The following is a 24,758-nucleotide window of genomic DNA, read 5'->3' on the forward strand; positions in this document are numbered from 1 at the left end:
AGAGAAAGCAGTCATTGAAAAACTATTAAGTTTTGGTTGTGGCAGGATTTTTCTTTCAAGTTTAGGTGAATTTCTAGTACATTTTAACTGCAATTCACAAGCAGTAAATACATTCACAGTCATCTCTGTTTTTGTCTTTCTGTAATTTGCAGGGTATTCTGAAAAAGTCCCCAAATACATTCATTTTAGGTTTCACAGGAGGAGTGCTGCTATTCATTTCCACTGAAGAGAATGCATGTATGTTATCCCGATAGTTCTGAAAACAATAAGGCAAAGTATGTTGTATACAAAAGTAAACAGTGGGCAGTGAAACTAATTAGAAAGTGAATGCTCCATCTGAATCACAGACTTAGGCATGAATAGCACCAAACTGTTGAAAATAATGTTTTCCTACTTTGCCCTTAATTATAGTTGTCACCATTTGTCTATTATAGTCCTAAAATCCTTCCAAGGCTGTATCTGTCTGCTAAAATCCACAAATGAGCCTGCATTATGTGCATATATATGATGTATATTTTTGTTTTCTGAACATCACAGTTTTTAATAAAGAACCAATTTTCATGAATAAAGAAGCCAGGCTGGCAGGTTACTAGCACGTTTTCAATGTATAGTTGAGGTTTTCGAAGGGTATGATTTGACAGTGAAAAGGAAAAGAAAGAAAGAAATCTTCTTCCAAAGTCCTCTCGACCTAACAGAAAAGCATACAGTTAACTGGATTCTTGTGTAGAAAATGCTTCCCTATAACTGGCTGAGTAAGGACGGTGCTTCAAGTTTGATTAATTTGGCAATATGAAATGCAGCATAAGGTGTTGTTTGAGAAATTGGACAATATATAGCACAGTTGAGCCTTTGTAGTTCCTAAGATCCTCACAGGTGCAGATAAGACTGTTAAAGTTTCAGTGCCCAAGAAAAGGTACATATTCATCCATAAATACATATGCCACCTGTATATGCATATTCATCAATGCTGTACAACAAAAGCTACAATGAAATCTTAGGAGGCTAAGCAATATTGTAAATTATGGCTTGCTCTAGGATAGAAGCATAGGTCTTGCATCTGAAACTCATTCTGGCTAAACACAATCCCTTCTGATTCTTTGGTCCAGTCAAAAGGATCGGTTCTATCAGGAGATTACAACATGCCTCTGAGAAATGATTACTTAGTTTAGAAGACAGCATTGCAATTAAAAATTCATGACTGTAGAATTAAAAAAAAAAAAAAAAAAGAACCCACTCTTTCCTTCCAGGCTTATGTCAGACTTGCAATGAAGTTAGAATGAACAGGAGGAGTCTGCAGCTTTTCAGTGCCTGAGATAACTATAGTTTAAAGATCATTGTGTAAAATAGGATTTTTAGTCAGCACGCATTGTTTTAAACTGACTAACTGATAGTCTAAAACTTTATTTTTGCATTTTGGCAATCCTTGGAGTTTTGCAGAATTAAGAAAAAAAATGAATGTATGATCATCTGAAAAGGGCTTTCCCTCAATCCCACTTCATGGCATGACCTCTGCTGGATCATTAGTTCTAGCCAGAGAAGTAGCAAAGGAACATGACGTCTGAGACCTCCCTTCCCTCATCAGTGGGGCTGACTGAGCTGGGGGCTTGAAGCCGCGGGTAACCTTTCCTGTCGAATGTTCTCTTTAGAGAATGGCAATGGTCTCTGCGATGTCCTGGGTCCTGTATTTGTGGATAAGTGCTTGTGCAATGCTACTCTGCCATGGATCCCTTCAGCACACTTTCCAGCAGCATCACCTGCACAGACCAGGTAAGTCAGGAGCTGGATCCACTGCAGCCTCCTCCAGTCTTACCACTGTTTCCTTAACAGATGGTTGAATGCAAGTGACATAAAGTGCTGTAGTGTGGGCAGCTTGCCTTTGAATTCCAAGACATATTGTTGGCTAGATGCTTTGGGGGAAGGGGAGTGTGCCAAAATGTCTTGGGGGTATTCCTATTAATTTCTCAGAAAAGGTGGGTTTTTCTAAGTGTCATCCCACCTGCTTCTACACACCTTGAAAAGTAGAAGTCATCTGTTTTTGGACACTTTGGCCAATAGCAGTATATTCTGCAAAAGGTGGAATAACTTTCAAGACTTGAGGATTTTACTTACTATAATCTTGGTCTGTATGTGGCTAAGAATTTTGTTGGGGGCATAGTCCCCAAATTAACTTTGGAAGCAAGTTGTCAATGAAAAAGAAATTAAAAAGTAACTTACTATTTCTTGTCTGGTATAATGTGCCTCCTTTCCTTTCTCCCTTCACTTTCTGTTCTTCCGGTATGCTCAGTGGCATTTTTCCCCCTCTTTTGGCAGTTTCAGGGATGAGGTCCCTCCCACCTGATTTTTGTTTTGTTTTGTTTTCCCTATATTGAATTTTTAGTTCCGGACGCATTTTGCTTTCTTCCTCTTAATGTTCAAAGTGTATTTTTCACCCATCCACGGCCTCGCTCCTCAATCTGGATTTTGCTCTCCTTGTTTGTCTCGCCAGCTTTCTCATTACAGTCCCTCCCAGCTCGATTGTCCTTACCTTCCCCGGTTCTCGGAAAAATTTCCTTCCATTTTCTGTTCAGCATCAGCTTTCGCATCCTTCTACTACCCACCCCGCCTTCACCCTCCACCCAACCTCCCTCCCTCCCCTCCCTTCCTCTCTCGCGACGGTCAAGTTCGGGCTCTGGGGACCAGTTGCGCGCCCGAGTTTCTTATGCTGAGTTCTGAAGTGCTCCCAGCCCTCCACCTGCCTCTCCAAATCCCATCAATGGCCTCCTCCCATCCGTCGAGCTTTCTCCTGCTGCGTGGTCCAGCGTCTACGCCCTTGCCTTTCCCTGGCTCCTCAGGCGACCTGGACACCGATTCCAGGCTCTTCTGTACAGTCCTCCAGCAATACCTTCCGGGGCCCCGCTTGCTGCCTCTCGGGGCTCAGCTTCCCTGCTGGGGGCAGGCTTGTCAGAGCGCGAATGCAGCCCAGGGTCCTCCCGCGCGCCTGCACCAGGCTGCAGTGAGCGCGCAAGCCTGCTGGGTGTTGGAGTTCGGGCCGCCCCGGGAGAAGGGGTGGGGCTGGCTTGTGCTTGGGGCTGAGTCTGGGGGCTGATTCTGGGCCCCGCCATCCTGTTTCCCCACGCCCTGGTCTGAGAGGGAAGGCGAGGGGGCGCTAGTGCCCCTGCAGGTGGGCATGGAAACCGCCCTGCTTCAGGACGCGCTTGTATTTCTGCATCCTGTGTCCGGAGCCTGGCGCGGGAACAGTCACTCAAGCCTCAATGCAACCGAGATGGAGGGAAAACAAAAGTGAATTTGAGATTCCCACATTACCTCCAATCGCTTAATCACAGTCAGTTCTGGCACAAATGTCTTTCACTACATGGTCATAAATAATAAACAATGCGGGACATTTGCACTCGTTGTGATGCTCAACAGTAAGAATTCATGATAAAACAACTATTACGTGTATGTTTTAGGCAGGGCTCTTAGGATTAATTCACACTGTTTAGTTGAATCCTGATGCAAATGGTTGTAATTTCTCCCCCTTTTGCCCAGGAAACAGAAACTCTGAAAGGTTAGGTGGCTTGTCTGAGGCCACACAGGGAATAGCTGTCTTTGGAAGTCAGATCAGTATGATTCACTGCCAGAGCCTGTGTCCCTAGGAGGGGAAAATGCCTCTCAGTGCACTAAGTGACCATGCCAAATAGCTTCTTTGCAGAAGTGTGAGCCCCTTCATATAATTTTTGAAAACTTTCATTATGTCAAAACTTGGTCTCATCTGAACTGCACACCCATTCTGAGAGGTAGCCATGGCAGAACTGGTGAGTGGCACGTGGTTGAGGGGAGAAGACAGGGCTCAGGGCTGGCCATCCAAGTCTGTCACTTAAGGTTAGTGACATAACCTTGGACAACTGACTTTTCTGCTCTCATTTCCCATTTATAGATATGGTGGTGGTGGGGGTGAGGTGGGGTGTAAATATAGTAAAAATAACTTCTAATAAGTCTTTTGTAAGCTGTAAAGTTCTTCACAAATATTGGAAATTACTGATGTCCCCACTTAATAGACTGTAAACCTGCAAGCCAGGGATGTTTGATGAATGAAGTTTTGCTGTTCACACAGCTAATAATCCACATAGCCAAGGCAACAACTCTTTTTTTTCTCTTGCTATTGTTTTGTTAATCATGTGGTACATGGCTAGAATATACCACCAATGCTATGTGTCTTATTTTACTCTATGCATATAATCATGAAATAGATACAGTACCATTTGTAACAAGCTTTCACATAGTTATCTCTGTTAATCAGTGAATATATGGAATTTTTCTGTGCGGGTTATGTGTAATAATTAAACTTATGTCTTTATAGGGCTTATTATTAAAATATCATATTTTTAAACTGAAAATCACATATTAGGTTCTGGCTGAAATTAAACTCAATATTTGTTTTCTCCATTTTCTTCCTTAGAATTTGTGTATTATCAACGAATGCATAGTTGATCTGTGTGTCAAATACCCCAAGAAACTGCAGCACTGAAACCAATTTTGACCCCAAGTGCTAATACATTTGAGACCCATTTCAGCTTTATTGTTGAAATGAAGAAACTATAAATATCCCTTCCTAGATGCAGAATGATTAAAATGATATTAAACTTAACATCCAATAGTTCTATATAATACGTTTACTTGGTTTTTGACAATAGCTGCAAAGATTAAGGTGATAGATCTTGGTCATAGCTATATTCTAGATTATTCCAGTCAGATCCTTTAATACAATCTTTTGATTTTAAGAATAAAAATATGCCTTTTTTGGATTAGAGTTGTGACGTTTTGCCTTGTAGGTCTTAAATCTCCAGGGACACTAATGAAATGTGTATGAAAACAAGATAGAAATCAGGGCCAGTTATCTGTGACAATCCACCCCTAAATGAACAAATAAATAAATAAATTGCTGGATAAATGAGCAAAAAGGAAAAATATAATCTCATTTTCTCAAATCGGTTAAAACAAGTGACATGATGAGAAAAAATGAGACACCCGCAGACCCTGAGCTCTGCCACATTTGCCTAAGCTTGAAAAATCACCTCTTTCATAAAGCAAGAGCGGGCAGACTCCACGTGCATACCAAGTATCTGAGAAATGTGGAAAATGACAAATCTTTCACTCAGAGCCTTGAATGGAGGGAGAGTGAAAGCTTTACAGCTGCCTCCTCACCTGATTAGGAATGGCTCCCCCCCCATCCCCACCCTCTGCCACCCAGCCTCTTACAGGCAGTTTGGCTGTTCCCTACATGGTAAGATTGATGGTATTCAGACAGCAAACAGCCAATTTCAGTCTCTCAAGAAATAATCCACTACACTGACAGATGAGTGGAATTTGACATGATGTTCCCCTCGTTCAGATTGCCTAACCTGGATGGCACCCGCCAGCCAGGATCCTTTAGGGGAAATGGTTAGAGATTTGGGCCAATTTCTGCTGTCATAACATGAAATCGAGACCATGTTTTTGTGAGGCCATGAATTTGTGATGTCTTCTCAATGCAGTGGGTTTGTACACAAACAGAATGAGAATATGTTAACTAGAAAACTGACTGATTTTAATGTATTCGCCTGCAGTCCCTAAGTACTTCCTATTTTTCATATTTATAGTATTAGGAATGCACCATTTATTTTCAGTTACTCACTAGTTAAGGAAGATTAAAACAGTCAATCACATGAAAGTGAATTTTAAAATTACACTAATGAGTAAAATGTGCTATAGATTAACAGATTTGTAATTTCAATAATTTAATATTTGGCTGGATCAAGTTTTTATTTGGGGAATGATGTAGGAAATTACCCTAACAACTTGAAGAATACTTGTGCTTTTTTTTTTATTTTTCATTATAAAGCTATAGACAGGACATTTCATTTTAAAAAGACACACTGAACAATGAAAACTCAAAAGTGGTGTTCAATTGTTTCAGGTAATTAAAATAGACACCTCAACTCTTTATAATCACCAGGTTGTTTTGTGTAACAGTTAAAAAAAAGATTGAATGGTTTTTGTTAGTTGTAATTTTCTATTTTAGGATGAGTTTTCCCCTTATGGATATATGAATTATGACAGCAATTTTGATAGTTACCTAATTTTGAATGTGTGTGTGTATGGTGGGGGGAGGTGTCCTTGAAACTTAGTAAAATATAAATCATCTCAAAATAATTTAGCAAGAAAAGATCCTTGGGATTCTTCAGTAATTTTAAATTATATAGATAAATTACATGAGACAAGAAGTTTTAAGTGCCTAATGAATCATTTATTCCTGAGTCACTGCTATTTTATCGACAGGGGTGTATGGAAACGATATATAAAAAGATTACTCTGAATAGAGTTGTCTGTGTAATTTATACTTGACCTGATTTACAGCTATATTAAGCAAACTATGTATGTTAGATATATTCATTTATGCCTTGATTATTGCATACTGAACATCACTATCCATTTTAAAGTATGATATTTTTGTTAAAATATTAAAAAGCATTTTTGTGTGCCTTATGCTTATTTATATCTTACTATTCAATATTACTTTATTGAAAGCTGCTCAAAGAATATGCAGTAGAATACCAGAGTACATTACAATAAAGGGTTGTTTTATAACTTTAATATAAAAGAAATAGTAGCAACAACCATAGTCGCATATTGGCTCTTTAAGAATGCGTACCAGTGCTAGGCTGCTAAGTATAGCGAATTGGCCTAAGGATTGGAGCAGACAGGTTGTTATTTGGTGCAAGCTGGTGCTTAGTGATAATCCATCGATCATCCGATTGATCATATTGACCTCATTGTAGAGTCAGGGTGCAGCTATTGATATTTGATCAGACCCTATAGTATCAAAGCCAAGTAGAGATGCAAATAAATATTTCCTGCTGATCCTATGAACTTATAAGAAAATTATTACAATGCTATAAAAACTCTTACTTATGTGAGCTCAAGCCTGTGGTTTCAACTCCTCATTAGGGAAAATAGATGTTATACTACACTGCAAACAAAAATATTTAGAAATGGCAAAAATGAAGATTAGCCTTTAATTGTTAATTTCTTAAAGTTTACCTAAGAAGACAATTTGAACTCTTAAAAATTCTTTCAATTTTAAACTTTGTGCAAAAGTATTAAAGCTTAACTGGATAAATTGGCATGCCATTTTTGATAACAATTTAGTAACATCTCCCAAAAGGTAAAATGTGCAAATCCTGACACTTCCATTTCCAGGTGCTTATACTAAGAAAATTATTAGACAAATGTGAAAAGATATATGTTAAGCTATAGTTATTGCAACAATGGTTTTAATGGAAAAAACTGGAGAGGAGTTTCATCTCCGTCAAAAGGGGATTGATAAAATAAATCATAGCACACCCACACAATGGGATTTGATGTAGCCATTCCAAGGGATGAGAATATGTCTATCTACCCATGTGGAAAAATGCCCATGATACATTGCAGAGTGAAGAAAACAAGGAATAGAATACTCTGCTTCAAAATAATTTTGGAGAAAAGAATCATATTTGCACATACATAAGAATGTCAAAAAGGATATAAACATCCTTTCTACAGTGGTAGTTAAATCTGGTGAGAGGACTAGAATGACTTCAACTTTTAACTTCCTATAATTTTTTATTTTTTGGATGCATTTTTGGAATGAGCATATATTGCTTTTTATCAAAAAGCTTAAAATATTAGTGATAGAGTTTCAACGGTAAAATTAGAGAGAGATCAAACCATGTTTCCAGTTTAAGAAAAAAGAAGGGAGAATAAGCAGGAAAATATCATGAGGCCCTTTTCCTTTTAAGGGTCTTCATCCAGTAAAATGTCTAGGCCAGCATTTCAGAATTACACTTCATGAAACACTGTCTTCTCAAGATACTCCTTGGACAAAAGTGTGGAAATTACCTGCTGGGAAGCACCCACTGTTTGTTATGTTCTCCTCCTGGAGATTTGCAGTGCTTGTAAGTATATGAAAGTTCTGAAAAGATTTGCAGGTAAGAAATCTGATTTTGTTTAAAATTTTCCAGACACTTTTTATTTGGGTAGCATCTACCATGCCTATTCAGATTACATGCAATAAAATTTTCCAGACACTTTTTATTTGGGTAGCATCTACCATGCCTATTCAGATTACATGCCAAGATAATTCTGGAATCCTGTGATATTCATCTTTTTATCTCTCACTTCTACTGAGTTGGCACATAATAGGTTCTCAGAAAATACTTGTTTAATTACTAAGAAAAGGAGGAATGAAGGTTCTGGTGGAATCTTAAACTGTTCCTTAGTTGTTACTACTTGTGTGTGAGTGTGTGTGTACATACGGATGTATGTGCATTTGTGTATGTGTGTTTATAATTTTGAGATTTCTCAAATGGAGAGTGACATATATTGTCAGTATAACATACATGTATTCTGTGTGTATCTTTACGTAGATATTTGACTCTATTCAATTTTGACACCTACTCCATTCAAAATAATTCAAAGATTATACATACAAATGTAGTAAAAAATTAAATCCCTAAGGTTTTCAGTCACAGGTTTGGGGATTTTTCCCCTCTATAAGTTTGGAAAAGATTATAGGAGTTGTCTTGAGGGACTGAAGAGGAGGCTTCACTTGGCAAATAGGGAAAGGACTTTTATTTTCCAAATCTTTTGATATCAAGAGAAAAAGTCACTTTACCTTTGTAGCAGAGAGAAAGTAACACCAGACAAGCACTTTTTCCTTTCTTTGGGAATAAAGAGAAGATGAATTTTGTTTAAAATTTGTATAACTAATTGAATTCCCCGAAGATAATACCTGCAAAGCACTTAGGGAACTCTGTTGGCCCCTTATTTCTTTCTCTTTTCCCGACTTCATATAATAAAGATCCAAAAAAGAAAAGAAAAATGATATTATCACAGGGTTTCTCCAAGAAGATGGATAGGAATGCTGAGGGATCTGCCTATTCTTAAGCAAATCTTTCTTTCACGCAGGGAAGGAGTCAAACCAAGTTGTTCTCTGAGTTTGCAAGGGAGGAAGACCTCTCACATCTCTCACACCTCTCACATCCTCACCTCTCACATCCACATCTCTCACACCTCTCACATCTCACAGACCTCTGACATCTCTCACGCCTCTCACAGGTGTGGCCATTGTTCTACTGATGCAATTACCAGCATTTGCCTTTACTGTGCAGTTACTAGACCTTCTTCTCTAGGCATGCTTTCATATCACACAAGAATAAATCCAAGCTGAATCTGTATACATCCAAAGGACTTTTCTTATTTTCCACTTTTGTGGATGAAGAATGGACTAATTGACTCATATGCTTTCAGGTGAATACAGAATGTCAGCTCCTAGATTTAGATGAGCTGCCACACAGGTGAGGGGTAAAGCACCTCATTGTTTCTGAAATTAACAGTATACTGGATTAGGATCAGCAGGTCAGCAGGTCTTATTTCTCACTGAATTAATATTGGGTATGTATTCAATAATTATTTATTGATCAACCTAGCTTTAGCCGAGTGAGAACTTTACATTCTTTAAAATTCAAAAAGTGGTAGAAAAACATCACATTAAACCTTTTAAAAAAATATCACAGGGTAATGAGGAAAGAGCTCCAGAGTAGGAGTCAGAGGCTGGAGCTTTTGAGATCTCCTTTAAGTTGTCAAATTGCAAAGTTCCAGATGAGAGGGTGGGAAGGAATTCAACAATTTTCATGTTGTACCTAGTAGCTCCAAGAGGGGGATTCATGTGTTCCATAAACAGTGAAGTATATTCTGCCAAATAAGTTTTAAAGTACCCAAGGAACTGGTTTATTAACTTTATCTATTTGACATAGCATGATTCAAAATTACCTTTTCTTATGTAAAAAAGCATTCTGCTAAAACTATTTGAAAACTTTGTGGATGATTATACCCAGCAGGCTAAAACATTGTGTCTGTAAGCTAAATGGTATTACTGGGCCTCTGGTAAACAGAGAGCTTTGATGTAATGAAGATAGTAGTCTATTCGGTAGCCTTATTTGAATCTCAGCTAAAAATCAATTAATTTTATTTCTGTTTTTTTGTTTTTGTTTTTGTTTTTGTTTTGAGACATAGTTTCGCTCTTGAGTCTCATTTGAATCTCAGCTAAAAATCAATTAATGTCCTTTCTTTCTTTTTTTTTTTTAGACGTAGGTTTGCTCTTGTTGCCCAGGCTGGAGTGCAACGGTGCGCTCTTGGCTCACTGCAACCTCCACCTCCCAGGTTCAAGCGATTCTCCTGCCTTAGCCTCCTGAGTAGCTGGGACTACAGGCACATGCCACCACACCCAGTGAATTTGTATATTTTTAGTAGAGACGGGGGTTTCACCATGTTGGCCAGGCTGGTCTCCAACCTCTGACCTCAGGTGATCTGCCTGCTTAGGCCTCCCAGCATGCTGGGATTATAGGAGTGAGCCACCGGCCCAGCCTAATTTTCTTTTTGATTATGGTTGGGAAAAAATAGTAATCAGCAAATCTAATAAAACAGAAGCATCAAGCAGCATAGAGATGCATATGTAAAACTCTTTAATTTAATACTTTATGAAAGTTCTCAAAATCTAGTCTGCAGCCCTCTAGTAAGTTGTAAATTTATCTTGAAACCCAAGGTTCTCTTTTGGGAAAATGATTTATGGTATCATATATATTCATTTTGTCTATGAATAAAGGCTACTTATTAGTAAAACAACTGAGTTATCATTTTGCTATAAATTACATTAACTAATGTTTACTGAACTTCCTTAACTCAGTATTCTTTAACTGGCTGCCAGCTCTTGGAAACATTGCAAAGTTTCTGTATGCAAAGAATTAGAATTCATGCAATGTGGAGAAGGATAATTTGTTATCAGTGTATCATGAGTGTTGTCTTGAGTTGTTAGTGATTTTCAATTGCTGTGGTCCTTGTTTTTTAATTATAAATTAGTAGTGGTTTAGTTTCATCGTTATCAATTAAGTTTGCTGTGGATGATTGGGTTAACCCTTTAGTCTGTAATGATGGATGTTTACATAGTTTGGATTTTAAATTTGCTGAAGACTAGACTTTGAGACATGGCTTAATTGTGGTTTAGAAAATATTTTATCTATATTCTTATTGCTAAAACATGTATAGCCATATGCTGCATAATGATGAATGGCTTATACCACAGTTGTCCCATATTTTTACCGTACCTTTTCTAGGTTTAATTAGACACTTTTTAAACTTTTATTTTCTGTTCAGCGATACATATGCAGGTTTGTTATATAGGTAAACTTGTGTCATGGGAGTTTGTTGTATAGATTATTTCATCACCCAGGTACTAGAGGTAGGTTTAAATACACAAATGCTTATCGTTGTGCTACAATTTCCTACAATATTCAGTACCATAACATGCTATACAGCTTGTAGCTTAGGAGCAATAATTTATATCATATAGCCTAGGTGGATAGTAGTTTATCTCATCTAGGTCTGTGTGAGTACACTCTGATGTTCACAAACTGACAAAATCGCCTAATGATGTATTTCTCAGGATATATCCCTGTTGTTAAGTGATACATAACTGTATTTGTAAATACCTTAAAATTTGCTTGTGTGGTGATGTATGGTGACATTGTTGGTGACATTCACTGCCTGTGAACCTCTGCAACATATTCTCATGGCCCGTAACACTTATCTTTTATTTTTTGGTTCATAGGGCATCATTTTATAATATAAGAGCATGTTAGTATGTTTTTCTTATTGTATGAGCAATAATTAGTGATTCATAAAAATTTCTTTCCAAGTATTTATTACTTAAGTACTTTTCCACTGGGAAGTGAAGACAGGAATTAGATATTTCACCTACTCAGTGTGCTGTGTTTAAGGAAAGTTTGAACACCACTGTTCTATGGAGAAATGGTAACTAGAGGTCAGCCCTTTATAAAAATTGTGACTTTAAAATATGTGGCATAGCAAAAGGTATAACTAAATCAATAAATCCCCTATTCTGAAATAAAATAATAAGATATAAGACATGAGTACAAGTCACTTGGAAGCTTCCCAGATGGGGGTCTTATTAAAATGAATTGGTTTTGTAGCTTTTTACATCTCTTTATCTGATGAACATGCAAGATGCCACCTACTGGACAGGTGCTTGAGAATCTAGGTCACTGGGTGAACATTTGTAGGGCAACATTTTTGACAGCTGCTTGCAGGATTGTTTAGAAGTAAGAGCAAATTTATGGCATGCATGTTGCCAATCTCCAGACTTCTATCTATCACCAGCCTAGGTTAATCAATCACAGTAATTGTTCTCACAGAGCCTACACGTGATTTTAGAATTTTTTCAATCTTTCTCCGGGCACTCCCTGTCAATTGATTGACACTGGCATGCAAATTGAGAGTCATAGACCATCATCTATGTGGGTTAATTGGCTAACCATCTTCAGAGTATCTCTTCTATCCAAAAAATGTGTGCCATGAAATTCTTTTCATTAAAAAAGAAGAAAATGACCTAACTCTAATTAAATCAAATTTAAAGAGCCATACAGGTCCAAGAGCTACTATTTAAGATAGTGCAGCTTTAGACCGTTCTGTCAACTTCTGGGAGTTGGAAAACTTACTTTGTATTACCTCCAGAAAGTTTTGAGTCCTTGTCTGATTCTTCTCTAACTCTGTGTCTAAGATGCAAAGCTGCTTGTGTTATGGGTCATAACTGAATAGGGTACTACGTAATCACAAAGCAGGAAGCAATTCATTCTGAGCAGAGAAGATTTGGGAAGCCCTCATGAAGGAGATGATTTTGTGTTAGACTTTGAAGGTTGGGTAGAAAGTCAGCTAGAAGGAACAGAAGGGTAGTATATTCAACCCAAAGGAACAGGACAAGTAAAGACTTAGAGACAGGCAAGTGTTAAAGGATGGGGTAGCAGACCTTGATGGCTAGAGGGCCCGCACTAGTTAGAGAAACTTTTGTATCATTCCAATTAAAGAGAAAACAAGATTTTATTTCTTAATTACTTAGTTTTATAATCTCAAGGCTGCCTTTTCAGTGTACACTGATGATCACAGATGGAGATGGATGGAAAGAGCCCCAGTGTCCCAATGAGAGTCTCTATGGAACACAAGTCAGCCAATTGTCAAAGACGTGGCAACCATGTTCTGGCCAGACTCTCTGAGCCCTGTGGGACCTTTCACACCTTTGAATTATTGTTATCTTTGTGCAATGAAAGACAAGATGTGTCATAACTGTTGATTTCAAACATCTGGTTATTATATTAAAGGAAGCTGCGTAACTCTAACTCAAACCTAAGGATAATAATTATTTTTAACTTACAACAAAATTAATATTTATATCCATATCCAACAAATGGCTTATTGCACCTCCTAGGTGCAGAGGACTACAGTTACCTAGTAGTAATAGAAATGACACTTTACTATAGTCTTTGATTTAACTCTGATTTCCCTATCCACATCACAAGCTATGTGAGGGTAAGGAACTCAGCAGTCTGACAATGCCTGAAACAGTGTGGCACACAGTGAGGGCCAGATAAATACTTGCTAAATGAAAGAACGATCTTAAGCATTTGATATTTCAGTTAATCCTCACAATATCCTCATGAGGTATAACATCTTCCCATTTTTCTAATTACAAAAATGTAAAAGAATATGTTAATGGATTTGTTTAAGTTCACCTAGCTTGGGAGGGCAAGTTGGGAGTTTTGCCAGCTTCTGAATAACGGCTGGGTTTACTGAGTGCCTTCTGTATACAGGCCCCAATATGGGATGTTTCTTATGATATGACATTTGTTCTGCACCAAAACCCTACGGAGTTGGTACTGTTATTCCCATTTGTACAAAACTTTGCAAAATGTGCATAATAAGTATAAACATAAAAGGAAAACTTTGGTTGTGTACCAACTCTCAGTCAGCTTTCCATTACAAACAAGTACTACTTTTAGGAATATCAGCAATTTACTCTTGGTCAATTGAAATTAAACAACAAATTTCTATGTTGAGGAGCATTGTTCTACGTTAGTTAGACATCTGTTTCTTGGGCCGTTAGCTTGTTCTATATCATGTAATAGTTTTGAGTACTGCAGCTAAATAATGCTTGATTCTTCATTTCACTATGCAAACAGGCCTGGCTGAAAGCATGCTTTCTTTCCTTTCTGGATTAACAGTGCCTAATTTTCAAGCATTTTTTACAGGGTTACTTTTTCCCAGTAAATTCTTTTAGACTCCAAAGACACTTTTGTGCCCCAGTCAGGGAAGGAGCGGCATAGGATAAATCTACATTTATTAGACTTGCTCTTAGTGTAGATTTTTTGGTTTACTTAAAATGAAGTTATAAATCATTCACACTGGAAAAGAATGCTCTCCAACTGCAATTTAACTTTTTCATAAGATTGTTTGGCATTTATCATGTTGAGACTTTATAAATTACCTAGAATATTGTATAATGGGTTGACCTTTCTGGTAAGTGATTTGATCATTTGCAGCAGTAGCTTTTTGCTAAAATATAGAATTTTCTGTCTTTCAAATAAAACTTGCTGGACCCATAGCCCAATAACATGTCAGGTAGAAATTGCCTGTATAATCAGACCTGAAATTTCCCTTTCCAATTCTTGTCACCATGAAAAACAAACAACAGCAGCAACAACAACAACAACAAAATAACAACACCCCTCTCTTCCAAAAATAGCCCCTTAGCTAGTGATGGCGAATTCCTGACATTCTTCCTATGATTTTGCTCCAGGAGACATTGCTGATCAATTACTATATGCTTTGTGTCTGAACCCAGATTCAACCTCTGAATCCTTCCAAGCACAGTATAGTTCTCCAGTCACTGAGTAATTAAATGAGACAGGAATGAATTCAGAAGCAACTAGAATAACTCCTCTCAGAAGGATCATCATCCAGCACTACTATATGTCACATAATGGGCTAAGTGCCCTACATGGACTTACTTGTTTTGTTTTGAGATGAAACATGTTGTCTGTTCCTGGGATAGGCTGTTCTTTTACGCAATTCAGTTGTCCCATCAAGATGGGCCATGCAGCATCTACTTACGTCTTTGGAAATTGGGCAAAGAGTTGATTTGCTTGCAGTTCTTTTACCTGCCTTTACCCTCTTTTCTACCAGTGACTCTTGGTCTGAGGGATCTGTGGGGATAGGGGAAACTTGGTATACTAGGCCAACCAGGAGTTTACATCCCATCTCTATCATTATTATACTTATTTGCTCTAAGGGTGGGCAAGTCAGTGTAACTTTCCCTGCCTCACCCATAGAGTGAGGATTCCAGTTTCTAAATTCCCTACCTTGCAGGCTGAGGTAAGACATAGAGATAATGTGTATTCTGTAAGAAATAGAGACAATGTTTGTTCTACATCTGCCATATAGTAGGTGTTTAGGATATGATATCTTTTTGTATTTTATGTAAATATGTGAATGTCAGAGCAAGGATGGAAGAGATAAACTGCCTACTACTAACCTGTATGCTCATAATATTTTATGATATAAAAAGATGCACATAGATGTTTTACAACTTGGACTTATTTACTCACTTATTATCACACCTGAGTCTTCTGATAATAAAATCCATGTACTCAACACAGTACATGATACGGATTTTTATGGTTAATCTCTCCTATGGAATACATAATAGTTGGCCACATGTTCTAAGTCAATATAAACAGGTCAATGCTTATTGTATCCTTCCTTCCAAAAGTACATTGTGTATGCAATTACAGGTGAAGGTGGTCTAGTTAAGAAAGTTAGTGGTGTCTGGCCGGGCGCAGTGGCTCACACCTGTGATCCCAGCACTTTGGGAGGCTGAGGACGGTGGATCACCTGAGGTCAGGAGTCCAGGACCAGCCTGGCCAACATGGTGAAAACCCGTCTCTACTAAAAATACAAAAATCGGCTGGACGTGATGGTGTGCCTGTAATCCCAGCTACTTGGGAGACTGAGGTAGCAGAATTGCTTGAACCTGGGAGGCGGAGGCTGCAGTGAGCCGAGATTGCGCCACTGCAGTCCAGCCTAGGCAACAGAGCGAGACCCTGTCTCAAAAAAAAAAAAAGAAAGAAAGAAAAAAAAAGAAAAAAGAAAAAAGAAAAAGTTTAGTGGTGTCTGGTGTCTGTGTGGTGTCAACTAATAGGGAAGTTTGACTAATTAATGAAGATACCTGACCAATAATTCATTAAAGGGAAATAATCCAAAAGTTTGCATTGGTGTTTTGTGACCCTCAGACTGGATTATAATCGTGTTATAATTCTATTAAAAGAGCTGCAAGTTAGCTGAAATCTTATAGTGTGTATCCACACTTCTTGGGATGTTTTTTTCTTTTCAATATTGTGTTGTTCTTACAATAATCCGTCACCCTTTTATCATAGGTTGCAATCACTAAAGGAAGAAATCCAGGCATATTCTAAAAAACATAATGGTACCTAAATGTGCATCCCAAGGTATCATATGTGTGTTTTATCTATACTGCTGTATGTACCCTGTATTTTATACTCTGAATACAAAATGACATCTATGTATAATAAGAATTACCTAACACGGTGTCTAATATTTTGAGCTCTAGAAAGAAAGAAAAGAAGAAGAAAAAAAGAAGTATCAATAGTCAGTTTCTTATGTGTTGAGACTCCAGGGAATGTGAGCTAGTGTGAGAGAATAGCCTATATAGTAAAAGCCATGGATTGAAGACATTATAAGATGATGATAAATTTACAATTAATGTTTCAGGATCTCCTAAGAATTTGTACCCAACAGGCACTAGCTCTCTACTGAAGGGGGCAAAAACCATATAGAAGCCTTACCAAGTGCTTTGATCAAACTTTATTATCTCTTTTTTACTATCCTCATTAACATACTTCAAAAATGCTGTTAAGTATTTCTGGCAAGCTGAGCATCAGAGTAATTGTACAGTAGTGTAAAGGATTTATTAATTATAATCTTTTCATGAGTCTATTTATATTCAATTGTGACATTAATAGGTTGCCAAAACAAACTAGATTTAATTGTATTTAATTAAATTGTTGAAAACCAATAAGGGTAGTTTATTATTATTGTAAGCAGAAAATCCTATTGATGTACTAGTTTATGTGAATAAGATCTGGTGTAAAGTTGTTTCTACAGGATATGGTATTATTCATCAACAGAAAACAATATAAAAGTGCTAATTCAGGAAAGTTGTCATCATAATAGAACATTTGGAGGCAGAAGCATCAGATGGTATTTCTAAACTTATATCCACTGTTAGGTAAATGAAGTGGGGTTCCTGACAGGACAGACATTCTTGTCTTTCTACTATGGCCCCTGGGTAGCTCCAAGCCTATCTGTCCATCCTTCTTTCCTTTCTTGGAGGGGCTGTTGGTTGGGGGGGAGGGTCTATTACACGGATCAAAGTTTCAGTGAAAAGCAGTGCTTCAAATATCACCTGAAGAAGTAGGAATGGATTATGCCAAGAGTAAGGGATGGAATTTGAGTAGCAAAGAATTCTAGGCAAAGAAACTAACATTGCCTTTAGTCAGGAGGCAGAATGTGAGAAAATCAGAATTAGAGAAAATCAGAAGAATATAAGGGAAAATGCATTGGTTTGTCATCCATTAATACATGTAAATGCTTTCAAGGTAGGAAAAGACAGAATGGAAGCTGGCTTTGGAAGAAAAAGATATAACTTTTCTCCTTCAATTATGTCTAAGATTTATATACATATTAATTTAAGATTTGTATTAAGTGTTTACTATGCTCCTGGCCCTGTGCTAATCATTCTATATTATTTCATTAATCCTTATATTTACCACTGTGAGAAAGTTACTCTTGTTTTTTTTTTTTACTTTGTACGGGTGAAGGAGATCAGGCTCAGAGAGGTTAAATAACTTGCTCAAAGTGCACAGCTAATAAGTGGTAAAGCCAGTATTTGCACTAGGGTAATCTGATTCCAGATCCCATGCTCTTATAGACTACAATACGGAAACTTTCTCTGCTAGTATCATTAGTTTTGGTTGTGATGGACAGTGTTAAGATGGAAGTAAATGTATGCCAGGATATGCCAGGTGATGCTTTGGTAACCAATCAGCCCCATATCTCTATGCATACTTCTTTCTTGCTCATGCCACTGTCTGCCAGGGTTGGCTGGGGGCTGTGCTCTACATTGTCTTCAATCCAGAATTCAGAGCAGCATCTTTTTGAGACAGTGTTGTTCACCATGGCAGAAAAAGGAGTGTTTTGTAGGTTCAACATAAAGTAAATGCCTTGACTTGGAAGTGACTTGCATCACAGCTCATTGGCCCAACCTGGTCATATGGCTTAACCCAGTAGCAAGAGGCCATGAAGTACAGTTCTACCATGTTCCCAGAAGGCAGACAGCAAGAGCCATTTGTTGAACAGCATTCATGATATGGCCACAAAATGCCTTAGTGGTTAGAAAATGATATTTTCTTTGTGACAGTACTCTTTCATTCCTAGATATCCAAGCTTAGATATCTTAGCTTATTTCAGTATTTGTTGGATACTTAAATATCCAACTGTTGGATCAGTTTACTCAGTCTATAAAGAAGGCAAAAGTGTAGATTTGAGAAGGGAATAATCCAGTATGTGAATAAAAAACAAAAAACAAACAAACAAAAAAACATGACATCAAGCTTGTTTTGTTTTGTTTCATATAGCCGACTTTTGAATGAAATGTCGTATGGCCCAACTCCTCATTTAAGTTGAAACGAAGCAAACCTTTGAGGCTATGGAACTTTCTTTCCTTTTCTCCATCAAGTCTCTTCCCGATAGCAAACACCTAAAGGTCTTGCTTGCTCACTCTCTCCTGCCCTCTCTCCACCTTCTCATTTGTGCATCTAATCTGTGAACTGATTCCCAGTTTTAAGAAGAATTGCCACCTTGGAATAAAAGGTCAAAGCATTCAATACTACACTGTATGGAATGTTGCTGTTTGCTTCAGATGAGATTTTTATAGGGCAAATTCAGTAAGTAGGTGATATTTTTATATTATCCTAAGTATTTTGTATTCTCCTTATTTTTACTTCCAGAACTGTATCTGTTTCTAGTTGGTAGGCAGATAAATCAGTTATGGATCAAATGCGTACATTTGTCATGGATGAATGCCTATAAATGCCTTGATGATGATAGGAAATGAAACCTTGTAAGGGTGGATGCTGACTTTGGAAGAAAAAAATTAATGAAGCTAGGAAAACAGTGATGGCAGGGGACATTGCAATTTTAGGTGCTAAATGAGTTATTTTCAAACCCTAGGAGTATGGCAATATTATTCCTCTTCCCCTTCCTTTGATTAAACATTCTTGTAGTGCAGAGTGACCCCAGCTGAAGAAAAATTGTATTAGGGAAAGTTAGGCTTCCTAAGAGCTAATTATTTAATAAACAGTTTTTCTTATTAGCTAAAATATTTGCCTTAATGGGCAGAGTACATTGTGAGGCCAAAAGAAGAGAAGAAAAAATGGGAAGGCTAGCCTGGTTTACCAATATTTCTGTGTCACAAATGTCATTACCAAGTGCTGCTTTCCTGTTAATGGTTCAGGAAGATGGCGTTTACATATCAGGTTTAGTTTTGTGAAACTTGGCTTTAATCTCTGACCTTCCATCTCTTGGGGGTAGAATAAGGCTGAGGCAATTATTTTGTCAAGATTTTAAAGGACTCTCTAGACCATCTCCTTAATGCATGTGTGTACACATACACACACACACACTATTATATGTTGTTAAGGTATTTAAAAATCGTATTTCAGAAATAAAGAGTTGGAAGTCATCTTAGCAACCACGAAGACTGTGCTTTCATTGGACACTTCATTTGCCTCAAAACCTCCTCTGCCAAGTGATTGTTGATTCATTGGTTGGATTTTCTGCCATATTGTTTTGGGGCATGCTGAAATTGGGGATGACTCCTTTCTCTAGCCTGGGCAAAATGTTTTTAATTATAAAACAGATCTTCCCTTGTCCCCAGACCTCTTCCATCCGTACCTTTCTTCAGCGCAGTTAATAGCAACTCCATCTTTTCCATTCCTCACTCACATCAAAAACCTAGGAATTGCCAACTACTGTCTTCAGGTTTTACATTCCATTCTTCTCAGATTTTACATTAAATGTATTGGAAAAGCTCTCTTTCTCTAACTTCACGATGTATCCAGACTCAAACCACTTCCCACCACCTCTATTGCTGTCACCCAGGGCCCAGTCACAACTTCCTCTAGGTGGATTGTAGGGGAAGCCTAGGGTGGTCTCTTGCTTTCACCTTTGCCACAGTCTGTATTCTACAATCTATATTTTTCACACAGCAGGCAGGTGGTCAGGTTAAAAAGTTAGTCAGGTCTTGTCAGTCATCTGTCCCAAACCCACACACAGTGGTTTCATTATTTCAGGGTAAGAGTCAACGTCCTTACAAAGGGCCCTAATAATATGCCCTCAACTTTTACCCCCATTAGCTCCACAGCATCTTCTCCTACTTCGCTCTTCTTTGCTCACTCTTCTTTATCCACACTGGACTCCGTGCTGGCCCTTCAAAGACAGGCACACATCTGTATTCATTGACTCCTGCTCGGCTTGGAATGCTCTTCCCCAGATATCTACATGATATACGTTCTCCCTGCTCCAAGTCTCTGCTCAGATATCACCTCCTCTGTGAGGTCTTCCCTTACCTCTTTATTGATTTTAATTTCACCCTTATCTCAGAACTGCACATCTCCATTCTCCTGTCCTATTTTTGCAGTAGCATTTGCTGCCTTTTAACTTACTATAACTCACTTACTTACCAAACTTGTTGTCTCCCTCCACAAGAATGTAAGCTCCACAAGGGCAGGGATTGTCATCAGTTTTGATCCCTGCCGTGTCAGAGGGCAAAAAGACGGCTCTTAATAAATATTTGCAGACTAAATGAATGAATAAATAAAAATTTCAGGATCACATGAGATAAAGACCATTCCTTTTATTTCCTATCAAATCTAATGTAAGTATTTACATAATTCCTCCACAGCCTTCAGCTCTTTACTAAAAATGAAATTCCTCCCTTGATTCAGTGGCCCTGGTCCCCAGAACTGCATGACTCTTTGGTCATGGGAGTGAGGGCAGGGGTTGGCCCACAGGCAAATCCTTGGGAGGATGAGGTGACTGGTCTAGCAGGTGGGGAATGAGAGACCTTTTGCTGCTAAAGCTGATATTATGGACAATGGAGAAATCCCATTCCCACCGAGAGGGTACATTTTCTCCCAATCGTCTAACAGAAATCCAAATGGCAAGTTACTATGATTTTCAAACACAGAAGAATTTTAAAGAGAGACTTTTCAGATTTAAATGTCCTTTTCTTCTGATGTAATAATAATACCAAAAACTTATGGGTCTTTATTAAGTACTGTGCCCTACCCTAAGCACTGTACACCCACACCCACATATATACGTCTGTATGTATTATTTAACCCTGACAATAACCTGAGGAGGTAGGAACTTTTATTACCCTGGTTTTTCAGATGAGGAGATAGAAACTCAGAGTAATTTTCCCAATGTCACATACCTAGTAAAGGACGGAGCTAGGATTCAAACCCAGGCAGTCTCAGTCTGCAGTCTATGCTCCTAACTACTGTCCTATGTATCTTGTTCTGATGTATGTAACTACTGTTCACTTCTATGTACCTTGTTTCTGAAAAAGAGTGCACAGTTACCTTGGGAGGTTGTATTAATTCATTCTTGCATTGCTATAAAGAAATACCTGAGCCTGGGTAATGTATATAGAAAGGAGGTTTAATTGGCTCAGGGTTCTGCAGGTTATCTAGGAAGCACAGTGGTTTCTGCTTCTGGGGAGGCCTCAGGAAGCTTCCAACCATGGCAGAAGGCAAAGGAGAAGCAGGCACTTCACGTGGCTGGAGTAGGAGGAAGACAGAGAGAGGGGGAAGGTGGCACACACTTTTAAACAATCAAAAACCAACTATCATGACGATGGTACCAAGCAGGGATGGTTTAAACCATGAGAAACCACCTGCATGATCCAGTTACCTCCCACCAGGCCCCACCTGCAACATTGGGAATTACAACTGAACATGAGATTTAGGTGGGGACACACATCTAAATTATATCAGAGTTCATTGTTAAGAAAAGTAAGCAATATTCTGAGTCTTCATGGTGGGCCCTTTTCTGAGAGTCTTCTCTAAGATGTGAGAGGTTTACTACCTTTTGAGGTAGACTGTTTCAATACTGGAAAGTTGAAATGAGACTTATCTCCCAATATTTAGCAGACTCCTGAATATATTGGGGCTAGGGAAGATGTGGATTGTTTCTATTTTTGTGGCAGGTTGCAGAGCCAGCCATCTCTCAGTGAAGAGCCATTTAGTTGTAAACACAGTTCCTATGTTATTCCTGGACTGTCCCTTTTCCAGGATAATTGTTTGTCATAGGAAATGGCTCAGCTGTGGCCTAAGACATTACTGTTATTTGTGGAACCCCGATATTTATTTGAACAATTCAAGGTCACAATAGGCAGATGTATCAGCCTGCCAACTCGGATTGAGTCTGCCATCAGTGAAAACCCCCAGGTCTCTTTCACACATGCCACCATGAAGTCACATCTCCTTGTCTCTGTTTTCACAGCTTGCTATTTGATCCTAAGTGTGGACTTTAAATTTGTCTGTTATTTTCTATCATGTTGGATTTCAATCTTCCTTCCATCTTAATGGAAACTTTGAAAATGCCAATTCTCTCATCTAATGTATCAACTAGGGTTCTCAGCTTAATGTTTTTGAATGACTAAAGAAACCTACAATTTAACACTTAATAAATTAATTCCCAAACATAAATTGAGGATTCCATGTTTCAGGAATGATGATAGCATGCTATCGTTTCATCACTTTGTGAGCTGAAGAGGGTTTTAGGTTTCTTACATATGTAATCTAAGAGATAGAAATCCCAATAAAAATATTTGGAAAGATAGACACTCTGGGATAGTTTATTCTACAGCAGTATAGTTCAATAGAAATATGATGGGCTTGGGGAGGCTGAGGCGGGTGGACCACTTGAGGCCAGGAGTTCAAGACCAGCCTGGCCAACATGGTGAAACCCTGTCTCTACAAAAAGTACAAAAATTAGCCAGGCGTGGTGGCACATGCCTGTAATCCCAGCTACCCAGGAGACTGAGGCAGGAGACTCGCTTGAGCCTGAAAGGCGGAGGTTGCAATGAGCCAACATCATTCCACTGCACTCCAGCCTGGGTGACAGAGCGAGACTCTGTCTCAAAAAAGAAAAAAAAAAAAAAGTATCTATCTATCTATCTATCTATCTATCTATCTATCTATCTATCTATCTATATACACCTGCATCTATAATTTAAAATTTTCTAGCTAGACACATATAAAGAAGTCGAACAAAAAAATGAAAATAATTTAAATATTATTTTTAGCCCCAAATACTTTATTGGTCTTCTATGACTGCTGTAACAAGTTACCACAAACTGGGTGGCTTAAAGCAATAGAAATTTTTTCTCTCGTGATTCTGGAGAACAGAAGTCCCAGACACCAAATCAAGGTGTCAGCAGGGCTACTCTCTCATGGGAGGCTCTAGAGAAAAATCCCTTCTTTGCTACTTCCAGATTCTTGTGGATGCTGAACTGTGGCTGCCATATCACTCCAATCTTGGCCTCCATTGCCATCTTACCTGTTCATCTTCTGCCTGTCAAATCTCCCTCAGCCTCACTCTTTTTTTTTTTTTTTTTTTTTTTTTTTTAATTTTTTCGAGACAGTTTCACTCTGTTGCCCAGGCGGGAATGCAGTGACACAATCATGACTCACTGCAGGCTCAAACTCCCCAAGTTCAGGTGACTCTTTCTCCGCAGCCTCCTGAGTAGCTGAGACTACAAGAACATGCCATCACACCTGGCTGATGTTTGTATTTTTTGCAGAGATGGGGTTTTTCTAAGTTGCCCAAGCTGTTCTTGAACTCCTGGGCTCAAGCTATCCCCTTGCCTTGGTTTCTCAAAATGCTGGGATTAGAGGCATGAGCCACCGTGACCGGCTAACCTCACTCTTAACAGAAAACTTGTCATTGGATTTAAGGCCACCTGGATAATCCAGGGTAAGCTCCTTCTCTCAAGATTCTCTATCACACTTCTTTTTAACCACATAAGGTAATGTTCACTTGTTTACTATATAAGGTAGTACTCATAAGTTCTAGGGATTAGGACATGGACATATCTTTCTGGAGGCTATCAGCCCACTACAATTATGTCTACATGTAATCAGTATAAAGAGTTATTAATGAGATAGTTTACTTTTTTTCTGTAACAAGTTTTTGAAATCTGGTGTATGTTTGACACTGACAGCACATCTCAATTCAGATGCTCAATTTTTCTTGAAAATACTTGATCTGCATTTAGATTTTATAAAATCTACAGTTATAAATATTGATTCACATACTTGAGTTGTTTCAACCATATTTAAAATGTTCTAGCAAGTAAATCAAACATCAGTTTTAAAATTTAAATTAAATAAATTAGTAAAAAATAAAAATTTATTTCTTTTTTTCTTTTTTTTTTTTGCTCTCTCTATATATATTTATTATACTTTAAGTTCTAGGGTACATGTGCACAATGTGCAGGTTTGTTACATATATATACATGTGCCATGTTGGTATGCTGCACCCGTTAACTCATCATTTACATTAGGTATATCTCCTAATGCTATCCCTCCCCCTTACCCCCTCCCCACAATAGGACCTGGTATGTGATGCTCCCCTTCCTGTGTCCAAGTGATCTCATTGTTCAATTCCCACCTATGAGTGAGAACATGCGGTGTTTGGTTTTCTGTTCT

At 38.2% G+C, this 24,758-nt stretch overlaps 2 protein-coding genes across 2 annotated transcripts in view; both read left to right on the forward strand.

Moving 5' to 3' along the window:
* FAM19A1 (family with sequence similarity 19 (chemokine (C-C motif)-like), member A1) overlaps positions 1 to 24,758 on the forward strand; it is a 564,472-nt gene that overhangs the window by 13,921 nt on the left and 525,793 nt on the right. The window contains exon 2 of the mRNA XM_011970901.1: positions 1,647 to 1,767. Within this exon, the coding sequence (XP_011826291.1) occupies positions 1,650 to 1,767 (118 nt within the window). The 5' untranslated portion in view covers positions 1,647 to 1,649. The remainder of the gene's footprint in view (positions 1 to 1,646; positions 1,768 to 24,758) is intronic.
* On the forward strand, positions 1,018 to 3,381 carry LOC105532669. Its single transcript, XM_011970887.1, has one exon. It carries the CDS (start codon positions 2,408 to 2,410, stop codon positions 3,083 to 3,085), a length of 678 nt encoding a protein of 225 aa, XP_011826277.1. The 5' UTR covers positions 1,018 to 2,407; the 3' UTR covers positions 3,086 to 3,381.

Source organism: Mandrillus leucophaeus, unplaced genomic scaffold (genome assembly GCF_000951045.1).
Source record: "Mandrillus leucophaeus isolate KB7577 unplaced genomic scaffold, Mleu.le_1.0 Scaffold121, whole genome shotgun sequence".
NCBI lineage: Eukaryota > Metazoa > Chordata > Mammalia > Primates > Cercopithecidae > Mandrillus > Mandrillus leucophaeus.

What these genes read in the sequence shown, in the direction of transcription:
- LOC105532669 (XM_011970887.1), top strand. Translation starts at nt 2,408, where the DNA reads ATGTTCAAAGTGTATTTTTCACCCATCCACGGCCTCGCTCCTCAATCT.